The sequence below is a fragment of the Centruroides sculpturatus genome, unplaced genomic scaffold, assembly GCF_000671375.1.
Source record: "Centruroides sculpturatus isolate CEXI.00-Female unplaced genomic scaffold, Cexi_2.0 scaffold127, whole genome shotgun sequence".
Lineage (NCBI taxonomy): Eukaryota > Metazoa > Arthropoda > Arachnida > Scorpiones > Buthidae > Centruroides > Centruroides sculpturatus.
In genome coordinates, this window is record NW_019385000.1 from 728,539 (window position 1) to 747,781 (window position 19,243).

General features: G+C 26.5%; 1 protein-coding gene across 1 annotated transcript in view; it reads right to left on the minus strand.

Annotated features, from left to right (window-relative positions):
• LOC111633210 (MMS19 nucleotide excision repair protein homolog) overlaps positions 1–17,193 on the minus strand; it is a 58,713-nt gene extending 41,520 nt beyond the window's left edge. Inside the window, exons 1-10 of the mRNA XM_023377745.1 lie at positions 17,124–17,193; positions 6,918–6,972; positions 5,561–5,664; positions 5,378–5,463; positions 4,583–4,727; positions 4,377–4,502; positions 4,225–4,286; positions 3,972–4,133; positions 3,819–3,896; positions 1,813–1,902 (exon numbers count right to left, since the gene is read on the minus strand). Coding sequence (XP_023233513.1) covers positions 1,813–1,902; positions 3,819–3,896; positions 3,972–4,133; positions 4,225–4,286; positions 4,377–4,502; positions 4,583–4,727; positions 5,378–5,463; positions 5,561–5,664; positions 6,918–6,972; positions 17,124–17,193 — 978 coding nt within the window. The remainder of the gene's footprint in view (positions 1–1,812; positions 1,903–3,818; positions 3,897–3,971; positions 4,134–4,224; positions 4,287–4,376; positions 4,503–4,582; positions 4,728–5,377; positions 5,464–5,560; positions 5,665–6,917; positions 6,973–17,123) is intronic.
• Positions 17,194–19,243: the final 2,050 nt, after the last annotated feature.

The following is a 19,243-nucleotide window of genomic DNA, read 5'->3' on the forward strand; positions in this document are numbered from 1 at the left end:
GTCTGGAAACGGGGGACCTAATTCTTGCATTCTGTGAAAACGGGTAAGATTGGCTATAATGTAATTATCTTAATCTTCACTATCGTTACTTTTTAAAATCCCAGCGAAGCGGGTCCTTGCAGCTAGATTCTAGATTACTTAGAAAAACAGTCTTTTATATATATAAAAAAAACTATATTACATACAAATGTACGAACAAATAAAAACCCAGCGAAGCGGGTCCTTGCAGCTAGTTTCATATCTAGTTTCATATATAAATGAAGAGATAAAACAGAATAAGAACTGTTTTATTCATCTATTTGTTTATGCTACTGTTTGTATTAGAATCATAAATATCATTTAAGCACAGTAACTAATTTTTAAATACTACATAAAAATTTACAACATAAAGTTTGTTTAAAAAACTTTTCCCCATTTGAATACAATTTTCTGAACAAAACAATTGTTATATTATAACAATAAACCAATTTCTCAGAAAATATAATATATAAATCTATATAAATCATCCTTCTAAATAAATTAAATAAATTTATATTGAAGTATTGAGCTAATTTATTTTACACTTTACATCAGCTATGCATAGGTATAAATTTTTTCAAGGTTTTTTTTGTTAGGATTTAAATTTTTTTCAAGGCATATATACTGTATATATAATCAAATTATAGGAACTGCTAACAATATTTATGTATACTCTCCATTCCAAAAAACATGCAATGTTGTATATAAAGAAGTGTTATTGAACTGCAATTTAAAAAATTGTGGATCTATAAATTTTCACTGTCATCTGTCTGTTTGACTGTCTGTCCTTCCTTACTTTCAAGAATAGTGTTAGTCATGACCAGATGAATGTCAAGACCAGATTTGGAAAATGTAGGGGCAGAAGGCCCTGATTAATTATATAGAACTTCTGGTTTGCACTGGAATTTGCATCATTTGAATTTAAATATTTTTTCCTGAAAAGAGTTAGATAGATGACAGGCATGACTCTATTGCTAGAAGGAAAGGTATAGACAGTAGATAGATGACTGGCATGACTCTATTGCTAGCTGGAAAAGTATAGACAAGACACTTGCTGAATAACTTCCTGAAATAAAATATATTTCAAATATAAACATTTCTGTTTCCTCCCTCTAAGAGAAAAGAATTTATCACAATTTGCACTCTTCATTGTTTCATATGGAATGTTTGCAGTAATTTATACCCTTCATAGTATTATATAAAATCTTCAAAAAATGGAATATTCATTATAGAAAACAATTATTACAAATTATAGAAAACAATTATTACAATAATCGAAACAATGAATTTTATAAAATATTATTTACATATTTTCTTATATTATGTAACTGCTAATTAAAGCTTAAAAAACAACTAAATCAAGTGATTTTATAATATATGTTTACATTCTGTCTCCAATAATATAGCAGGAAAGTGTTTCTATGTGGGTCACATCCTTTTTTGTATAAATTTTTAAAACTATCTATTTTTGAATATTTTTGCCAATAGATGTCGCTACATGTAAATTCAGCAAAGTCAATGTAAACAGAAATTAATTGCTATATAAAATCCAATCAATATTTTGGGATGGGATATATGACATTATCTAAGTTAGAAGCATGTTAACTTAACTGCCACATTTTATAGCAATTGGTGAAATGGCCTAGCAGTGTACAGCTAACAGACAAACAAACATTCTCATTTATAGATTTAGTTTTAAAAAATTTAGATCTAAACAAATTAAATAAAATTTGTATAAAATTTAATTTTAATTTAATTTTTTAAAAATTTTAATTAAATTTTAAAAATTCATACCTCCTCCTTTGATGAAGAAGCTACTTGTAGCACATTAGTTAAGGTATTAAATAATTTACTTTGAATTTCATTATTTTTTGTTAACAATGCCTAAAAGATCAAAATTTTTATAAACATTAATTTCACTTATTAATATATTAAAATAAATATTAATAAAACAATTAACTTAATTTTACTTTCATTAACAAATATAAGCATAAAAATTTACATACATAGAGAGGAAAATATTGAAAAAATTTTTATAAAATAATAAATTTTTTGATGATTTCATTCTACAAAATTAAAGACCAAAACAATAGAATACATACTACATGCAAATTTTCATAAATAGTTTATTATTATTTCCAAAAATTAAATATGAGTTCAATTACACACAACAATATTTTAAGTTTTGACTAATCGAAATAAATTACTAACTTGAAAAATTTAACTTGAATTTGAATAAATGAGCACTAAGTTTTGGCTCTATGGAGAACTTATCACACACTATTGACATTGTTGAAGTAATCAAACAGAAACGGATGAACACGGTAAAAATTTAATTTATATAGTAAACAACTGTTTCATACATTTGTATTTGAACACCAATCTTATGTAGACCAAAAAGGACTCCATAAGGTTGGTGAATTTTATTTTGATGCCTTGTTATTAGAAGATTAATGTATTTGCACACTTTTTGCACGTTTAATTTTTTCTTAAACTTAGAAATCAGAATTTGATTAAGCAGATATTCAAATAAATATAACAATCCCTTTTTATTTTTCTGTTTTATGGTCACAGTAGCTTTACAGTATCCTCCAGACAATTTCTATTAAAATATATTATGATCAAACTTTTCTGCTAAAATTCAGATTTGAATCTATATATAATCTGGCAAACTAATAAGAATACTTTAACAATTTCTAAACTAAGATTGGCATTACATTACATTAAAAATTTCTATTTTAATATTTTAAATTATATATAAATGAAAATTTTAGCATTTACTTAAATATAAAAACAGGATTCAAGTAGCTGATAGCAAATTCATCACGGCAATTTACCACAAGGCTACTTCCATCCCCCTATTCATACCTTCCAATTCAGCGGACCCATGGTCATATAAAACATCCACATTCCGCACTCTTGTGGCGAAAGCTTACTCCCATTCTACACGGTTGTCTGATACCAACAAGGAGCTGGAACATCTCAAAAAGTAGCATACAACCACGAATATGGCCGCACGTTTATCAACAATCTGGCATCCAAACATCTAACTCAGTCATCTAACAGGGTTAACAAAGCAGAAGCAAAACGGGTGATCTTAGACTATGAACTGACACTACATCACATATATAGAAAGATCGCAAATAGTTTAAACATACTCCTTGCTTATAGAAGGAAACCTACTATTTTCTGCCTTCTCTCAAAACATGAAGGATTACAATGAAGACGCTCTGGCTCCTGGGATTTACCACATCCCCCTATATGACAAGAGGTTTGGCAGATTACTAGCTTACATAGGATCCACATATAGATTGCTGCAAGCCAGACTAAAAGATCACAAATATGATGTGCTAAAAGGTAGCATCAATACGGCTTTGGCATGGTATGCCAGCAATCCGGGAATTTCCCCCTGTTGGGACCAGGCCAAGCTAATACACAAGGTTTTCGACAGGCAAAATATAAAAATTCTAGAAGCAGTAGAGATCTACAAGGCGAGCATGAGTGGAAACTGCATCAACACGGATGTCATTCCTGTATCGTCAGCGTGGAAACGCTATCTAAACTCATAATATACGTCATACATGATACATCACAGCCATTTTTGTTCTTTTAAAAAAATTTAAAAGGCAGCGAAGTTCTATTTATAGAACGGTTTTTCCAGTTGATAGTTCCTCAGGAAGGCCGATAAATTTAGTGTCCAAAAACGTTCAATATGTGTTTTTGACTTTTATTTGCTGGAAATTTTGAATTTAGGTGTGATTTGCAAATATAAAAATTATTAATTATGAAATTAAACTTACCTGTTTGGAGATGGCAGTAATAACAGGTAATAAAAATGGTTTTACAGATTCTGGTTTGTAGGTTTGACAACAAAGAGACTGAAAATTATGGAATTAAAAATGGTTTTAATATATAAATATATATTTATTTATTTATTTATTAGGGTTACTTACTATAAGATTTAAAGAATCTATTTTTGAAGTTAGTAAGTCAGAGTCTAGTTTCTCCAGAAACAGTGGAAAAGAATGCTCAGAAAATTTGTATGTTGATAAAAAGCACTTCTGTAGAGCTAAACTTAAATCTTCTCGAGTAATTCCAATTTTATCATTTACAGGCTAAAACAATAATTTAGTTTTATTTTTATACTACCAATTTGATTTTTAAAATATTATTTTTTCTTCTGCTTAAAAAAAGTCAAAAACTTACAGGATTGAAATCAACAGGAAAATAGCAGGAAAACACTTCAAATAAATCTTCTATAAAAGCCCCTATAAATATAATTTATAATTACTGATTGATATTAGATTGTATTGAAATGGCATTATTTAAAATAAGTTAAAATTGTTTTATCAAATTACCTAAATCAAAATTAGTTATAATAATTGGTAATGTATGAAGAGCTAGTAAAAGACATTTTGGATCTCTTTCACCATCCATAACTTGAATAAATTCAAAAACAAAATCACTACCCATAGTTTGCAATTCTGAAATTTTGTAATAAGCACTATTAAAATATTTCAATAATGAAATGATCAAACTTGGAAATTAAGTTCATCTGTATTACCTTTCAAATGTTTTGTTAAAAGTGTATAGAGTATTGTATAAACACAATATCTATCATTATGAAAATGAGAAGGAACATGAACTTCACGAAATATTGCTTTTGTTACAGTTACAGTTTGTTCTTCAGGAAAATTTTCATTAGAAACCTGTAAGAATATTTTTAAAAGTTTATTTTTTTATTAGTAATAAAATAAATACTCAAAAACTAATTCCAAAATGTTTTATATATTCTAATTTAATTTCATGGAAGATAATAAAAAATTATTTTATTTTATAAACAAAAAAAAATCTAAATAGGCTCAAAAAAATTTTATTTTGGAATTATCTATAATTAATATGAATGAATGTTTGGAAATATGTATAAAAATCATCTTAAGTTAGAAAATGATCAGACTTATTAAAATGCATTCTCACTTTACAATAATACACTTTACAAAAAAAAATTATTAATGTTAAAAGACTTGTAAAATTTTACAACTTAATATTATATTAGATTATGTATTTTTTTCAATACAGATGATATAAAATTATTTCAACTTTCTCATATTAAAATTCGATTTAAACAAAGTCAAACAATGTATATTTTATTACATTAACTGAATTATAATAATGAAGACTTCTAAAACAAAACTAAAATAACATTTATAATTAACACTGAAAATTTACTTACAGTTTAAGAATTATAAAGTATATCATTATCATGATTTTAATAATTAATAATATTCAAATTTAAATAAGTACAAATTTTAGGATCATTATTTTTAAGTTTTCTAAAAAAATTAATAAAAGTATTTACCAGATTTAAGATTCCTTTAAGAACATAAGGAATGATTGAATGATGATCTTTCAAGCGATCACAAAAAAATATTAATAAATGCTCCACTGTAAATAATGTAAATCTTAGTATTAAATTCCCAAAACATAAATGATTTAATAATAAACTTCATTATTATTATTTTAATAGTATCAAACAACTCACCTTCACTTCTATTGGTTAGTTTTGAAGATATTTCAGATATAAAATTTGATAAAACAAATATGCCTTTTAATCTTTCATTATAACTTTTATTAGTCAAATAAGGTCTGGAAATTAAATATATTTATTTTAACAAACTTATTAAAAAAATAATAATTATATATGCTTCAAAGTAATATTCTTGAACATTTATACATTTCAGTGAATTTTTATAATTATTTCTTATATTAACATTGAAAAAAATATCATTTGACTTAACTTAAGAGGGTAAAATACTTAATTAAAAAGATAAATAATTAATTAATTAATTAACTAAGATGCTTTCAATTTTGTATAACTTGTCAAAACTATAATCTGATCTGCCCTGATCGTCAAAGCTGTTGGCGTAAATTTTTCTCCACTTCTATACTTTGTCTGATTTTTTCAAGAAATGAAAAATTTTGAATTATTTTCGAATAAAAGGAATAATATTAAGCTTCTTATTTTATTGTTACTGATTGCTGGAATAGAACCAAATCCTGGGCCCTTACAGAAAACTCCAACAAACAGAGGAAGATCATCTACTCGTCAGAAATTGTTGACTAATAGTATCAAACCATTGGAATCAGATTCAAACCTTATCACTGAATATACTGAACCTAGAAGAGCCGAATCATTATATCAAACAGGTGAGCTAATTAATTTAACTTCCTCACAAGAACAATTACCTGCGGAACAAATAGACATTTTAACAGCAGAATTATGGAATAAGATAGTCAAACTGATAACTAATAGTAATGATAAGTTGGTGAGTCAATTTTCACTTATAAGACAAGAAATTAATATAATTCAAAATGAAATTAAAGAATTTAAAGATCAAATTCAACAAATAAAAATAAGAAATGATAAAATAGAAAATGAATTTACTAAATTAAGACTGGAAAATGAATTAATTTAATATAAACTGTACTATGACTAACACTATAAATAATAATAAAATTATAATTTATGATTATACAAATCAGCTTAAAAATATTACTAAAAATGAATTAGCAACATTTTTTTCTAATACTTTAAAAATAGTTTGCAGCAAATCAGAAGGTATAGAAAATATATATTCAATACCTAATCCAAATATTCAAATTAAGTGCATAGTATTAAAATCAAACCAATTAAGAAATAGAATCCTTGCAGCCTTTAATAAATTGAAATATAACAAGACACTGGGAAATTGGCAACAAATTAATATGTCAGCTGATTTAAATAAAGATTCTTGCAAAAGAAGGAAAAAACTTTTACATTGTTATACAAATTTTAAGAAACAAGGATTACAACTAAAACTGCGTGATGACTATCTGTTAATTAATCATCAAAAAATTACATATAGTTATATTCAGGATCAATTAGTATATGCTGATGATTTTTTGTTGTATTCTCTACAGAAAACCCAATAACATAATTAATTCAGAATTAGAATGTGAAAATGATCAAGATATTAAATTTCAAATAATCTTAATTTAAATTTTATGAATTGGAACTGCCAAGGCTTAATCCACAAAATAAAAACTCAAGAATTTTCTCAATTACTATATAATACTGATATCTTAGGTATAACTGAAACCTGACTAGTCACACCAGTTAATGAAATTATAAAAAATAGAATGGAATATACAATTATATTTTCTGACGCACAGAAACCAATAGGACCAGGGAGACCACATGGAGGACTGTCTAATATTAAGAAAAAACATTGGTTTTGTAAAATTTATACAAAAAGCAACTAATTGTATTCTAATCTTATTACAAATTGATAATACTGATATGAAACATTTATACAAAAAGTTAATTATGGTGTTAGTTTACGTTCCGCCTGACCAGATAGATTTACTAAATGAAATACTTCGAACATCATAACAGCTAATATCAATATGAATATAAAAACATTATTAATTCAATTAAGACCTAATAAATATTCATTTTTTTATCAATAATACTTATTTAGATTTTACTAAGGACAGATATTATTGGTGTAAATCAAATGACTATTCTCTGATCCATATACTAAGAGACTGAGAATGACTAAAGAAATATCATCAAAAATATGAAATTATAGAAGTAATATCTACGAAGTAAAATCAACACTTTAGAATTAAATTAAACAATCTTACGTTAAATCAAATGTATAAAATTAATGTTTTTTTTTAATCAAATTGCCAGAGAACTAAAAAATATGTAATTATAGAAGTAATATCTACGAAGTAAAATCAAGACTTTAGAACTAAATTAAACAATCTTACGTTAAATCAAATGTATAAAATTAATGGGTTTTTTTAATCAAATTGCCAGAGAACTAAAAAATATGTAATAAATTAATAAAATTTAAAAAAAATTGTTTTTACTAATTATGTTACTTAAACTAAAATATTTAAAAAAGAAAATAATGATAAAATTTAATACTAAACGATTATTGTAATGTTATTAATGATCTTGAGTGTGATGTATATCAAACGATGAAAATTAACAAATGTATAATAAAATATTATTGAAAAATACCCACTGTAATAAGGCTTAGCCTTAATGAAAATAAAAATATTTGATTAATTGATAACTTGTCAAAACTTTTTGACAAGTTATACAAAATTGAACAGTAAGTATCTGTTTACTTTTATCATATGAGAAATGTTTACATATTCAACTGTCTTATTGCTGAAGGACAGATATATTACATCAATTCTTTCATTAATGAAAATATTATTATTATTAAAATATGAGAAAAATATATAAATTAAAGCAAATTGTTTATACATTATACAAAGAAAGCTATTAATAAAAGTTTATTAAAACATCTAGATTAGATAATAGAATTTGGAAATCAACACAAGAAACACTTTTCTTTTGGGACTAAAGTAGGAAATTGAATAAATCTACTTCCAAAAATGTTAAAAAGAAAATTAAAAATATTAATAATAAGTAACTAAAACATGCAGTAAATCGGTTTTAAATAGTAAAATTATAAATAATATTGAATAAAAATCTATGTTGATTTATTTGTTGTATGCATCAATCTCATTTATATAAAACAAACTAATTTTCATTGTTACATTTCAGATTAAAAGCTATATACTACTAAAAGTCTAAATTTGTTTGATTGTAATTAAATACAAAAAAAATGATGACAAATACTACTATATTTTAAAATGATCTCAACCCTTTGACTTCAGCTAACCAGTTTTTATTGCAATTTTTGACTACTTTTTGTCTACAGCTTTACAAAATACTGTATTTTATTGGCTACATTTCCTCTTAAAGTCTGGTAACACTGATAAAAATTAGCACATTGTCTCAGCATAGCTATATATACAATAATTATCAAGTTTGTACAGTTATTTCGATTATGCCATATGATGTATGATAATAGGATTTTGTATGATAATTTCATAAATATGCCTTACTCCAAAACAACTGTTAATTTTTGAAAAAATCCAATTTGCAATCACTATTTTCTACATATTATCTTTTCATTGATATTTTATGTCTTTTTTTTGCCACTAGAGAGCTAATAAATTTGCAAAAGTTTTTAGATTGGTTATTATTGTATATTCTCAATTATAAGGCATACCTTTGTCATACTTTTCAAGACTGCTATACTTTTTTCAAGCTGCTATACTTTTAGACCTACTAATAAAATGTTCAAATTGAAATGAAAAGAAAATTTGTGCAAATACATGTCCTGTTGAATTGCCATTATGCTTCTATTTGTACAAAACATAATAAAATGTATTAATGTAGTAACTGTACAGTAGTTTCCATCTAGTGAACTGTCTATAACTGAAACTTTTTTGGCATAGGGAGTCGAAAAGGGGACTAAAAATTTTAGATGACCATGAAAATTTGGAAAAACTAAGGTTTATGCATATGAAATAAGTACAGTATATAAAGGAATGTGTTACATATTTGTTAATGTTTGGTATGTTGAAATTGTATGAGAAAATGCAAATTTTGTCTTATGCCCATTCAGAGATTTGTTTTGAATCATATATTATAAGGAAGAGATGTGCAAACTTCATTGTAAAATGAGGTCTAAAAATTTTTTTGTTGTAAGACAGGATCACAGATAAAAAGTTTATGAGATTGATTCTGACATAGGGTGAACGTTGTTAACATTTCTACAGATAAAGGGTGTAAGAATAAAGAATCAAGATGGATGTATGTTAATTTTAAGGGGCAGGTATGATGATTTTCTCCCATAAGATTGGCAACTCCGCATTGTCTTGAGATAGGAAAGATCATGTCTGGACAAATGAGAAAAGTCAGAACCCTTTTTCACAAGAGAATAAACACATTGTGACAAAAATTTATAATTTCACTGACATTTTTTACTCTTCTATCATCTTCAAGTGCAAGAAAAAAGTCAATACATTATATATTCTTACCAAAAGAAAATATAACAAATTTCAGTATTCTTAACAATTTTTTAAAATGTAGAATAAACAAACATCCACGCATATGCTCCATATCATTTAGTACTATAGAAAGCCATCATATAAGTCTATCACTGAAAAATACATATTTCACAAGATAAACAATAAGAACATTGATGTCATAAATTTCTTGTATCGATAATATTTTCCCTCAAGTCCCACCAAAAACAATAGATTGAGAATCCAATGTATTTTAACTTTCTATGCATATAAAATACTTACAACCCACTTCCAAATACACTAAAACACCTTAAATACAATAATATAGTACATAGATATAATAATAAACAATAATAATAGAAATTGTTTTTCAAATATCTGTAAGGTAAGACAAGGAATATTTTAGTAGTTCCATTAGATTGTTTTCATCAATTTTATTCACATTTAAAGATTCCTTTGTGACAGTGTATTCGGGTATGTTTGATTGAGTGAGAACTTCAGTTTTAAAGATTGATATTGATAAAACCTTGCTTAAAAATAAAATATTGTAAAAACTAAATGTATGTTGTATTTTTGTTTTTTATAATGCCAGCTGCAGATATAGAAATCTCAAAAGCCAAATTATAAAGTTCTTTTCATATTTTGGGATTATGTTAAATAAATTAGAAAAATATCAGAAATCTTTATCTTTAATTCAAATTTGATCTTCAACAATTTATTTTTCAGCAGTATTTGACTAGCAATAGCAATGTTTTTTGTATATAAAGATTAAAGACTAGTAGTATGCAAAGTGTGCACTAACCTGTTTAGTACTTTTCTCTCGGTAGCCTACAATTTGCATCCTTTATCAGGACTAATTCTAAAGAGATTTTCATTTTTTATCAGTAGGATTAATTTAGATTAAATTGTAATAAATTAATTTTGACTAGATACTTATGTAAATATTGTTATATAAAACAACATACTGATCTTATTTAAACTCTGAAAGATTATCCCAAAATGCACTCATTTTTATAAGGTTATAATCATAAGTTCAAGAAGAATAATTGCATATACATTTTAAAGAATTTTATGATTATAGCTGAAAACCATGCACATTTGTTTTTGTAGTTCTCTCCATTCTCAAAATATGAACTGGACTTAACAGTAAACATCTTAATGTAAGCAGCAGATGTTTATTTTCAACTAAATTGTCTCCAAAGATTTTAAATAATTCATGAAACAGCAGTTTCATATAAGTCATAGACTACACTAGTAAAATTTTTCCACAGACAAAATTTACTGCAATAAATAGACAATAAAAATTTACCAGATTTTTTTACACATAATAGGGATGCTGTATAATAGTGATGTGTATAAAATCACTTTAATCCATAATGGCCACAAGCAACAAACAGTGCTGTGGGAAAATCAACCATTATGGCTTAGTGAATTTATAAATATTGTTACCAAATTTTCATAATTTCCAAATTTTTTTTTTCTTTTGTGTCAACAATATTGTAAAGATAAACAATAGAGCTTTTTTATTTTAAACACATGCATATATGGTATAATGCAACTTCATGTATACAATAAAAATTGAAATCTGAATACCCTGAAAATTTTCCAGTTATGTAACATCATTGTAAAATGAAACTGACCAAAAATTTAATCTTTTGTCCTTACTTTTGATTTAAAAAATCTATTTTTAGGTTTTTCAAATACTTAATATNTTTTTGATTCTTTTCCTTAGTATAAATATTCATTTCATTATATCTGTTGATTTATAATTTTTGTTTACAAATATTATATATGTTATTAATTTGTCTATTTTAATTTTTCCTTATTTCCTATTATTTCTTATTAATTTTTTATTTTGCAGTAATAAATTCATTGTATTTATTTTATACATCTATTGGGCTGCAATTTGAAAAAATTGTACCTATTTTTTATATGTGTTTTTCATATACATTGCAGTAATTAGTCTAAGAAAAGTTCTCAACCAGGGGACCTATTCTGAGTTGTATCGTTAAGCTAATGAATATAATAAAAACAACTTTTTATCGAAACCACGCGATTGGCATTTAATCAACTGTGAAAATGCTATTCTGAGCTGTACGTTTCATTTTCAATTCCAATAGCCATGTGCAAAAACTAAGCTTTTCTTATCAATCATTCTCAAGGTGCCGTTAAGAACATACAGTAATTAAAGTAAAAAGAACATGGCAACTTAGGCGTAAGGATGATGTTACTTCACCATCAATTGGAGAGAGAGAAAATTAGGGCCTCGAGTTTGAAGGAAACTCAAAATTTTCTACAAAAAAAAAATCAAATTTTGATATAAATTTTTTTTTACAAATCAACAAACTGTACTTTTTATTTTTTGTAGTATTTAGTTACATTAATAACCAATATTGTTTATATTACATTTCTAGTGATTTCTTTTTTTTACTATAAAATTCATTTGATTTTTATGGGTAGCATTTCTTAGCTTTTAGTAGCTTTTTTGCAATCAAAAAATGACAGAAATAAAATTTTTAGTGTTTTCCTTTTTAAATTATACCTTATTTTATAATAAGGTATAATTTAAATTTTATTTCTGTCATTTTTTGATTGCACACATTTAAATTAATTTAAAATTAATTTAAATGTTGCAAATACTTTTTTAACAACAAAACGTTTATTATTAAAATTAATATGTTTATGTTAATTCTCTTTTTTATATGATTGACTTTTAGAATTGTAAAGGGTTGGTAAGCCTCACACACAGTTCAGCTTAGGGCCTCAAAATGCCTAAATCTGGCCCCAGCTAGAACCAAAGTGTTTTAAGAAATATCTCGAACTGAGAAGTTGTAGTTCATTGGTTCATTGGCTACATTGTCCCTTCTTTGATGACATTTTAACACAAAACTATTTGACTAGAGCTGATACATTACAATACTAAAACCATGTACTTCACTTTTACATGTACAAAACAGTTGCAGTCATATGACAAAAATACAATGATAACTAAAATGTGATTGGTTAAAGAATAACAGGCTCCAGCTATTGATATCATGGAACCCAGACATATCTCAACCAACTACCCATAGTGAAACCCACTTAACATGGAGCACAGACTAGTGATTTGTCTAAGATTCATTAACTGCCTTTTGCTAAGGGGACTTATTGAATGTTCTGTGTATCGCTCTCATTGAGTTATCAGAAGAGCTCAGAATAGGTCCCCAGTATGCTGCAAAGCAAGGGTGGGGTTAAGTGGTAAACAAAGTAAGCATTGCCTGGGTGTGCATTGTAGGATGAGGTGCCAACATTGAGACAAATGTTAAAAATTATGAAGTAAAACTTTTCTCCAGCTTTAACCGATCAAGCCGACAATCAGTAACCATAGGGTTTTTATATTATACATTCTGTATGTCGATAGTGTACCACGGGGTAAATTCAGTGTTTATTCATTTGCTGAGTTTCACTTTTTTATTTGTTGTTTGTCCATAAATGGGTAAGTTTAACATATATTTTTTGATTATTTTATTATCAATATTAATTAAATTTAATAATTTTAAAAACTTCTTAGTTTGAGATCTTAAAATGTATGTGAAAAACTCTCTAGTTGTCAAAACCAAAAGTGCAAAGAGGCAAGAGAATGTTTCATTGAAATAATAAAATATTTAGCTAAACAATGTCGTCCCTTCAGAGGAAAATCTGACAATTTATCTGTTAAAAATAATGGAAATTTCTTACAAGTTGTACAGTTATTTACAAAATTTGATGTCACTGTCTTGTCATTTACAAAAAGTATTACAGAAAATTACTGTATTCACTCACATATAAGATGACCTTGCATATAGGACTGGGTGTGACTTTAAAAATCAAAATAAAGAAAATTAAATTTATTAATACAATAATAATTTTATTTTGTTTAATCACAAATAAAATATCAAATGCATGTAAATGCATACATTGTCCCGCAAAAATTACTGGCATTTTAAACTTTAATGATAAATCTTGTAAAATCGACGATATAATTTGTTCACGTAAAATTGAGAATCATTTTTACCAATTCTTAACAATGTTAAAAACAATAATTCTAAACAGTTATAAAATTTCCTAAGAATAAACAAGTTAAATTCCTCTTTTGTATCCGATTTCGAAAGAATTAAAAACAGAGATGGACTATGACTTGAAACGTATTAATTATCTCTTACTTTATTTTTCATTTTTCTCCATATGCATTTTGCCTGTTAGCCTCATCAGGCGAAATGCATATGGATAATAAAGTAAGAAATAATTATTAATTTCAATTTGTGATCCATCTCTGTGTTTAATTTTCTCGAAGTCGGATAAAAAAGAGTGATTTCAACTNATTTATTTTACATTAATATAATAAATATAAATACAACTTTTTTACAAAGAAAAATTCTTTGTTTCAGTCATTTTTTCGTTGTTCGCACCATCAGCAGTTCATTAAAAAACACAAATACTCATGGAGACGACCTTCCTTTTTAGGCTACTGCCTCCATAGTTAAAATGCAAAAAATGATAAAAGCATCCTCTGGTGTTCTTGCCACAATCACATGATACATTTTAAGTAAAAATAATAAGTTTACCATCGTTGGCCATGTAAACTTATTATTTTTACTTAAAATTTATTTTACAATTCTTAACAATCAAATTCACTCTCTGTCAATTACACTTATGAGTTTCTCCAAATTTTGAGTTCCAAATAATCATGTTTTTACATGGGAATGGATGAAAACTTATATTGGCTCCTGTGTGATTTTGGAATTTCAATTTGGAATTCAATTCAAAAGCTATTGCTATTCATCTTTACTTCTGACAATACACAAGAACAAGATTAAAATGACTCAGATAAAATACTTTTGTTTTTATACACCAGAGAGTGAGCATATGGTAAAAAATGCAAATACACAGTTCACAAAAATTATTGCAAAAATGTAAAGAATCCTTCATTCACACATATAGGATGACCTAGGATTTTAAACCAGTGAAAAATGAATAAAACCTTGTCATATGCGAGTAAATATGGTATGTGCATTATATGTGCAGGATATACAGGACAAAATAATTGCTTTATTACCTATCAATATTAAAGAAAAAATTTTATTGTCAATTCAAAAAGCAAAATACTTTTCAATTATATTGGACTGTGCACTGGATATCAATAAAACTGAGCAAATGAGTATTATCAGATTTGTATCAATTAATGATAAAAAAGTTGAAATTCAAGAACATTTTATTTATTTTATTAATATTAAAGATTCAACAGGCAAAGAGCTAACAAATTATTTGATGAATAAAATTAAATACTGTAATTTAATTTAGATATAAATAACATATGCAGCCAAGGCTATAACAACAGAGCGAATATGAAAGGGAAAATGATTTACAGCAACATATTCTAAACATTAATTCCAGAGCTTTTTTATCCCTTGTTCTGCTCATTCCCTAAATCTCATAGTTAATGATGTTGCAAAAAGTAATCAAATTATTTTGTTTATCAGAATTGTCCAAAAACATACATAATTTTTTGCAGCATCAACTAAACAATAGGCTATTTTTAAAAAATGTGTTCTAAATCTAACATTAAAACCACTATCAGATACTCGCTGGGAGTCTCATGTTGAAGGATTAAAGCCATTGCAGTTACAAATTGGTGAAATCTATGATGCTTTATTTGAACTCTAAGATAAAAGAATGGATAATCAGATCAGATATCAGGCTAGAGTTTTGTGTAGCAAAATTACCAATTTTCATTTTGTGTGTTTATTAGTATTGTGGTATGTTATACTCAACAGAATTTTTTAAATTTAGTTTTAGATACAACTATAAATTCTTTGGAAGAAAGATTTGAACAATTAACAGTTCACAACAGTTATTTTAATTTTTTATATAATCTAGAAACTCTACATAATTTAAATAATGAAGAACTTAAAAAATGCTGCAACAACTTAAAGTTTTATTCTTAGTTAAAGTTTTATTAACTTGGTTCTCTAAAGAAATTAGTTCTCTAAATAATTCTATAGAATTATTTAGAGAACTAATTTCTTTTAAAGATGTCCTCCTCTCAGAATTAAATTTAATCAAGACATCTCTCAGTACATTAAGTTATATTTATAAAAATAATTTGGAATCATTGTATGTTAATTTAAGTATTGTTTTATGGATTTTATTAATGCAACCAGTAACAATTGCAATCATGGAGCAATATTTTAAGCAGCTAAAATTAACAAAAACATATCTCAGATCAATCTTATCACAAGAATGTCTCTTTGGACTTGCCTCGATTGCAATCAAGAGTGATATTTGTGATCAAATCAATAACAGTAAAATAATAAATGATTTTGCATGTGCTAAAGCACAAAAAGTCCAGAATCCAGACTCCTTTGCTCAAACTATTCATTTTACGGTAACCTTCTTATAAACTTGTAAATGTGAAGGTTTGTGATGCCATCTGATATACCACCTATTTGATTTGTCTGCATGTATGCATGATATAATGAGGGGCTAATGTATTTTATCATAATTCAATAAAATAATTTTTCTATTTAATTATTTATTAAACTAGTTTTGAAATAAATTAAACTTATTCAAATACAAATCTCTAATTAGATACATATCAGAAATTAAAAATTAAGGAATCATTGAATTATTTACTATTTTCTAACAATTAAACAAATCAAACATTTTTATTATTTTTAAAACTATGTAAATAAATAAAATTAAATCAATTTTTCCTGTTTAGTAGCAATAAGTAAACTTTATTCTTTAAAGAAATTATTATTAAATTAAATTCAGATATCGATCATCAAATTAATTGCAGCTAGCAATTTCAATTTGTCAATATTTCTATAGTACGTAAGGTAAGCAATTGTAAAATCTAATTCAATATAAATTAGTAACAACATAATATTTAGTTTTGATTTATATCCAAGTTAAAGTGTATAATTACTAGATAAATTTTATTTAAATTAGTTAATAATTTTAATGTAAAATGCTCCTTTCTCGTATCTGAAAATATTTCAACAGTAACACGTGACTACTGTTTACTTTACTTCACTGTAACTTCTAGATGATATCATCAAATAAAATCCATCTTTATTTCTCATTTATATTTTCTAATAAGTAAAGTTAAATACGGTAAATTAAAATTAACTATTGTAATAACTTACTTTTCCATTTATTAGCTAAAGCAGATAAACTTTCATCTAAATCAATTTCTTCTAACATATCGGCTGCCATCTTTATAACGATTACACTGCCCTCTGTTTCATCAGAAAAAATGACAGACGTGCGAGCGTTAATGTCAATTTCTTCCACACTGTGGCGTATATGCAGCGTCAGCTTTTTCGCCCGATCCGAAAAGTAAAACTTGCGCGTTTTCATCGTTCATTGTACTGTCAACTTAGAAGAACTCGTTACGGAAAATAAAATGGAATGTAGTGTGTGCGGTTTAGAATATAGTCACAGACAAAGTTTAAACAGGCGTTTTAAGGCAAGCAAGCACGTAAAGGACAATAGTGGTAAAAGTATTTACGTGTAGGTTGTGTTTACCTACGTATTACAAAAAAAAACAGTTTTTTAAAATAATTATCAAGCATCTCAACCTGAACTGTTTGTTTGGACTGACTAGAGAAGGAGAAATGGCTGTTTATTATTCTACAGGAAGTTGCATTACACATAGACTAATTACAAGTAACAACATAGTCAAAAACACTATACTACATTACAAAAAAGAATACAATTCTTTACAAAACATAACTCATATACAAAATTTAATACTATATTATAAATTACACGTTTTGTTCTTTAATGCTGTAGATTGTACTTCTAGTACACTTCTTTGCTTTAATCAAGATGTCCTTAGTAGCCTCAAACTGGTAACATTTTTTGTTGCTGTTAGCTTTCATTACTAAAATAAGAACTAGATTGAGTGATCGGAGTATTGACCATCTTTGCTTTTTAAAATCTTATTATAAAAATTTACAATGATATTTCGTATTATGTTTTAAAAAACGAAAATTTGATCTACGTTCGATGTTTTCTTTAAATTTTAAACTCAATTCAAAGGCATTTTTTGTTATTTCTTGTAAGCAGTTTCCAACAAACTTTAATAAATTGTTTTCTATTTTCTTAAAATTTCTACGTAATTCAAAAGTAACTTTTTATGCATACTTTACACAGCATTATTATTATTATTATTTATTATTATTATTTTGGAGGTTGTAGAACATATAAAGTTACTTAAAAAATGAAAAATAATTATATCGTTCGATAAAATTGAAGAATATTTTGTACATGGTAAAAAATATTCTTCAATTGTATTAATATACTTTTAAAGAAAATTATAATTACATGTAGCTTTGTAAAGAAACGTACATAAAAATATAAAATATTCTTTACTTTTTAAATCTTAAAACAATCCACTTAGTCAAATAGCTCCCTACGAGTGTTTTAATGGATGGAACCAGAGCACGCGGGCTACCAAATCCCGAGGATGCCGATATTTGTCAATGTCAAATCCCTCTTTTGTCGCATCACTAGTATACTTCGAAGGACGCGACAGGGTTGTTGTAAATTTCAAACATTTCTCACCATAGCTGTAAAAATCTACATATGTTAAACTTAATAGTTATTTGTTTTCTAACTAATTATTTTTAGGACCAGGTGTCCACGGAAATTTCCAAAATTTACAACTTTTCGGTCACTCTCATTGAGCTGGAAAAATTACTGTCTTTATTACATCTAATATTACGAAGAAATCAGTCCTCACTGTACTCGGCTAGAGATTGGTTCGGTTAAGTTGTTTAAGTAAAATTCCGGCTCTTTCCGTAGGGTTTTATTTATGACTCTAATTCCCTAATCTCTTAATTACAGTAGACCCCCCTATAACGCGTAGATACGTTCCACGTTATACGAATTTCATGTTGTAGGAATCCTTAAATACATGAGCCAATCGCAGCCCGACACGTGTGCAGTTTACGGACTACTGCTGCTTGAAAGGTTTTCTTCCATAAAATTAATCAATTCTAGACTAATTCGACTCAACATTTCCAAAACACGTATAATTTTTTTTGGGAATACTCCGTATAAACTATGCTATAAACAAAAAATTGTAGGATTACTTACCGAGTGTGCACCGTTCGACGTCGCCATTGCTCAAGCTTGTTTTCGTCGCGGAGCAGCGCACCAAACGGCGGCCGCGATTTCTGATAAGTTATTTTTCTGCGAAAACTTCGTTGAACTTTGGAGACATCATTAATATAAATAATTTTTATGGCCGTTGAATAAG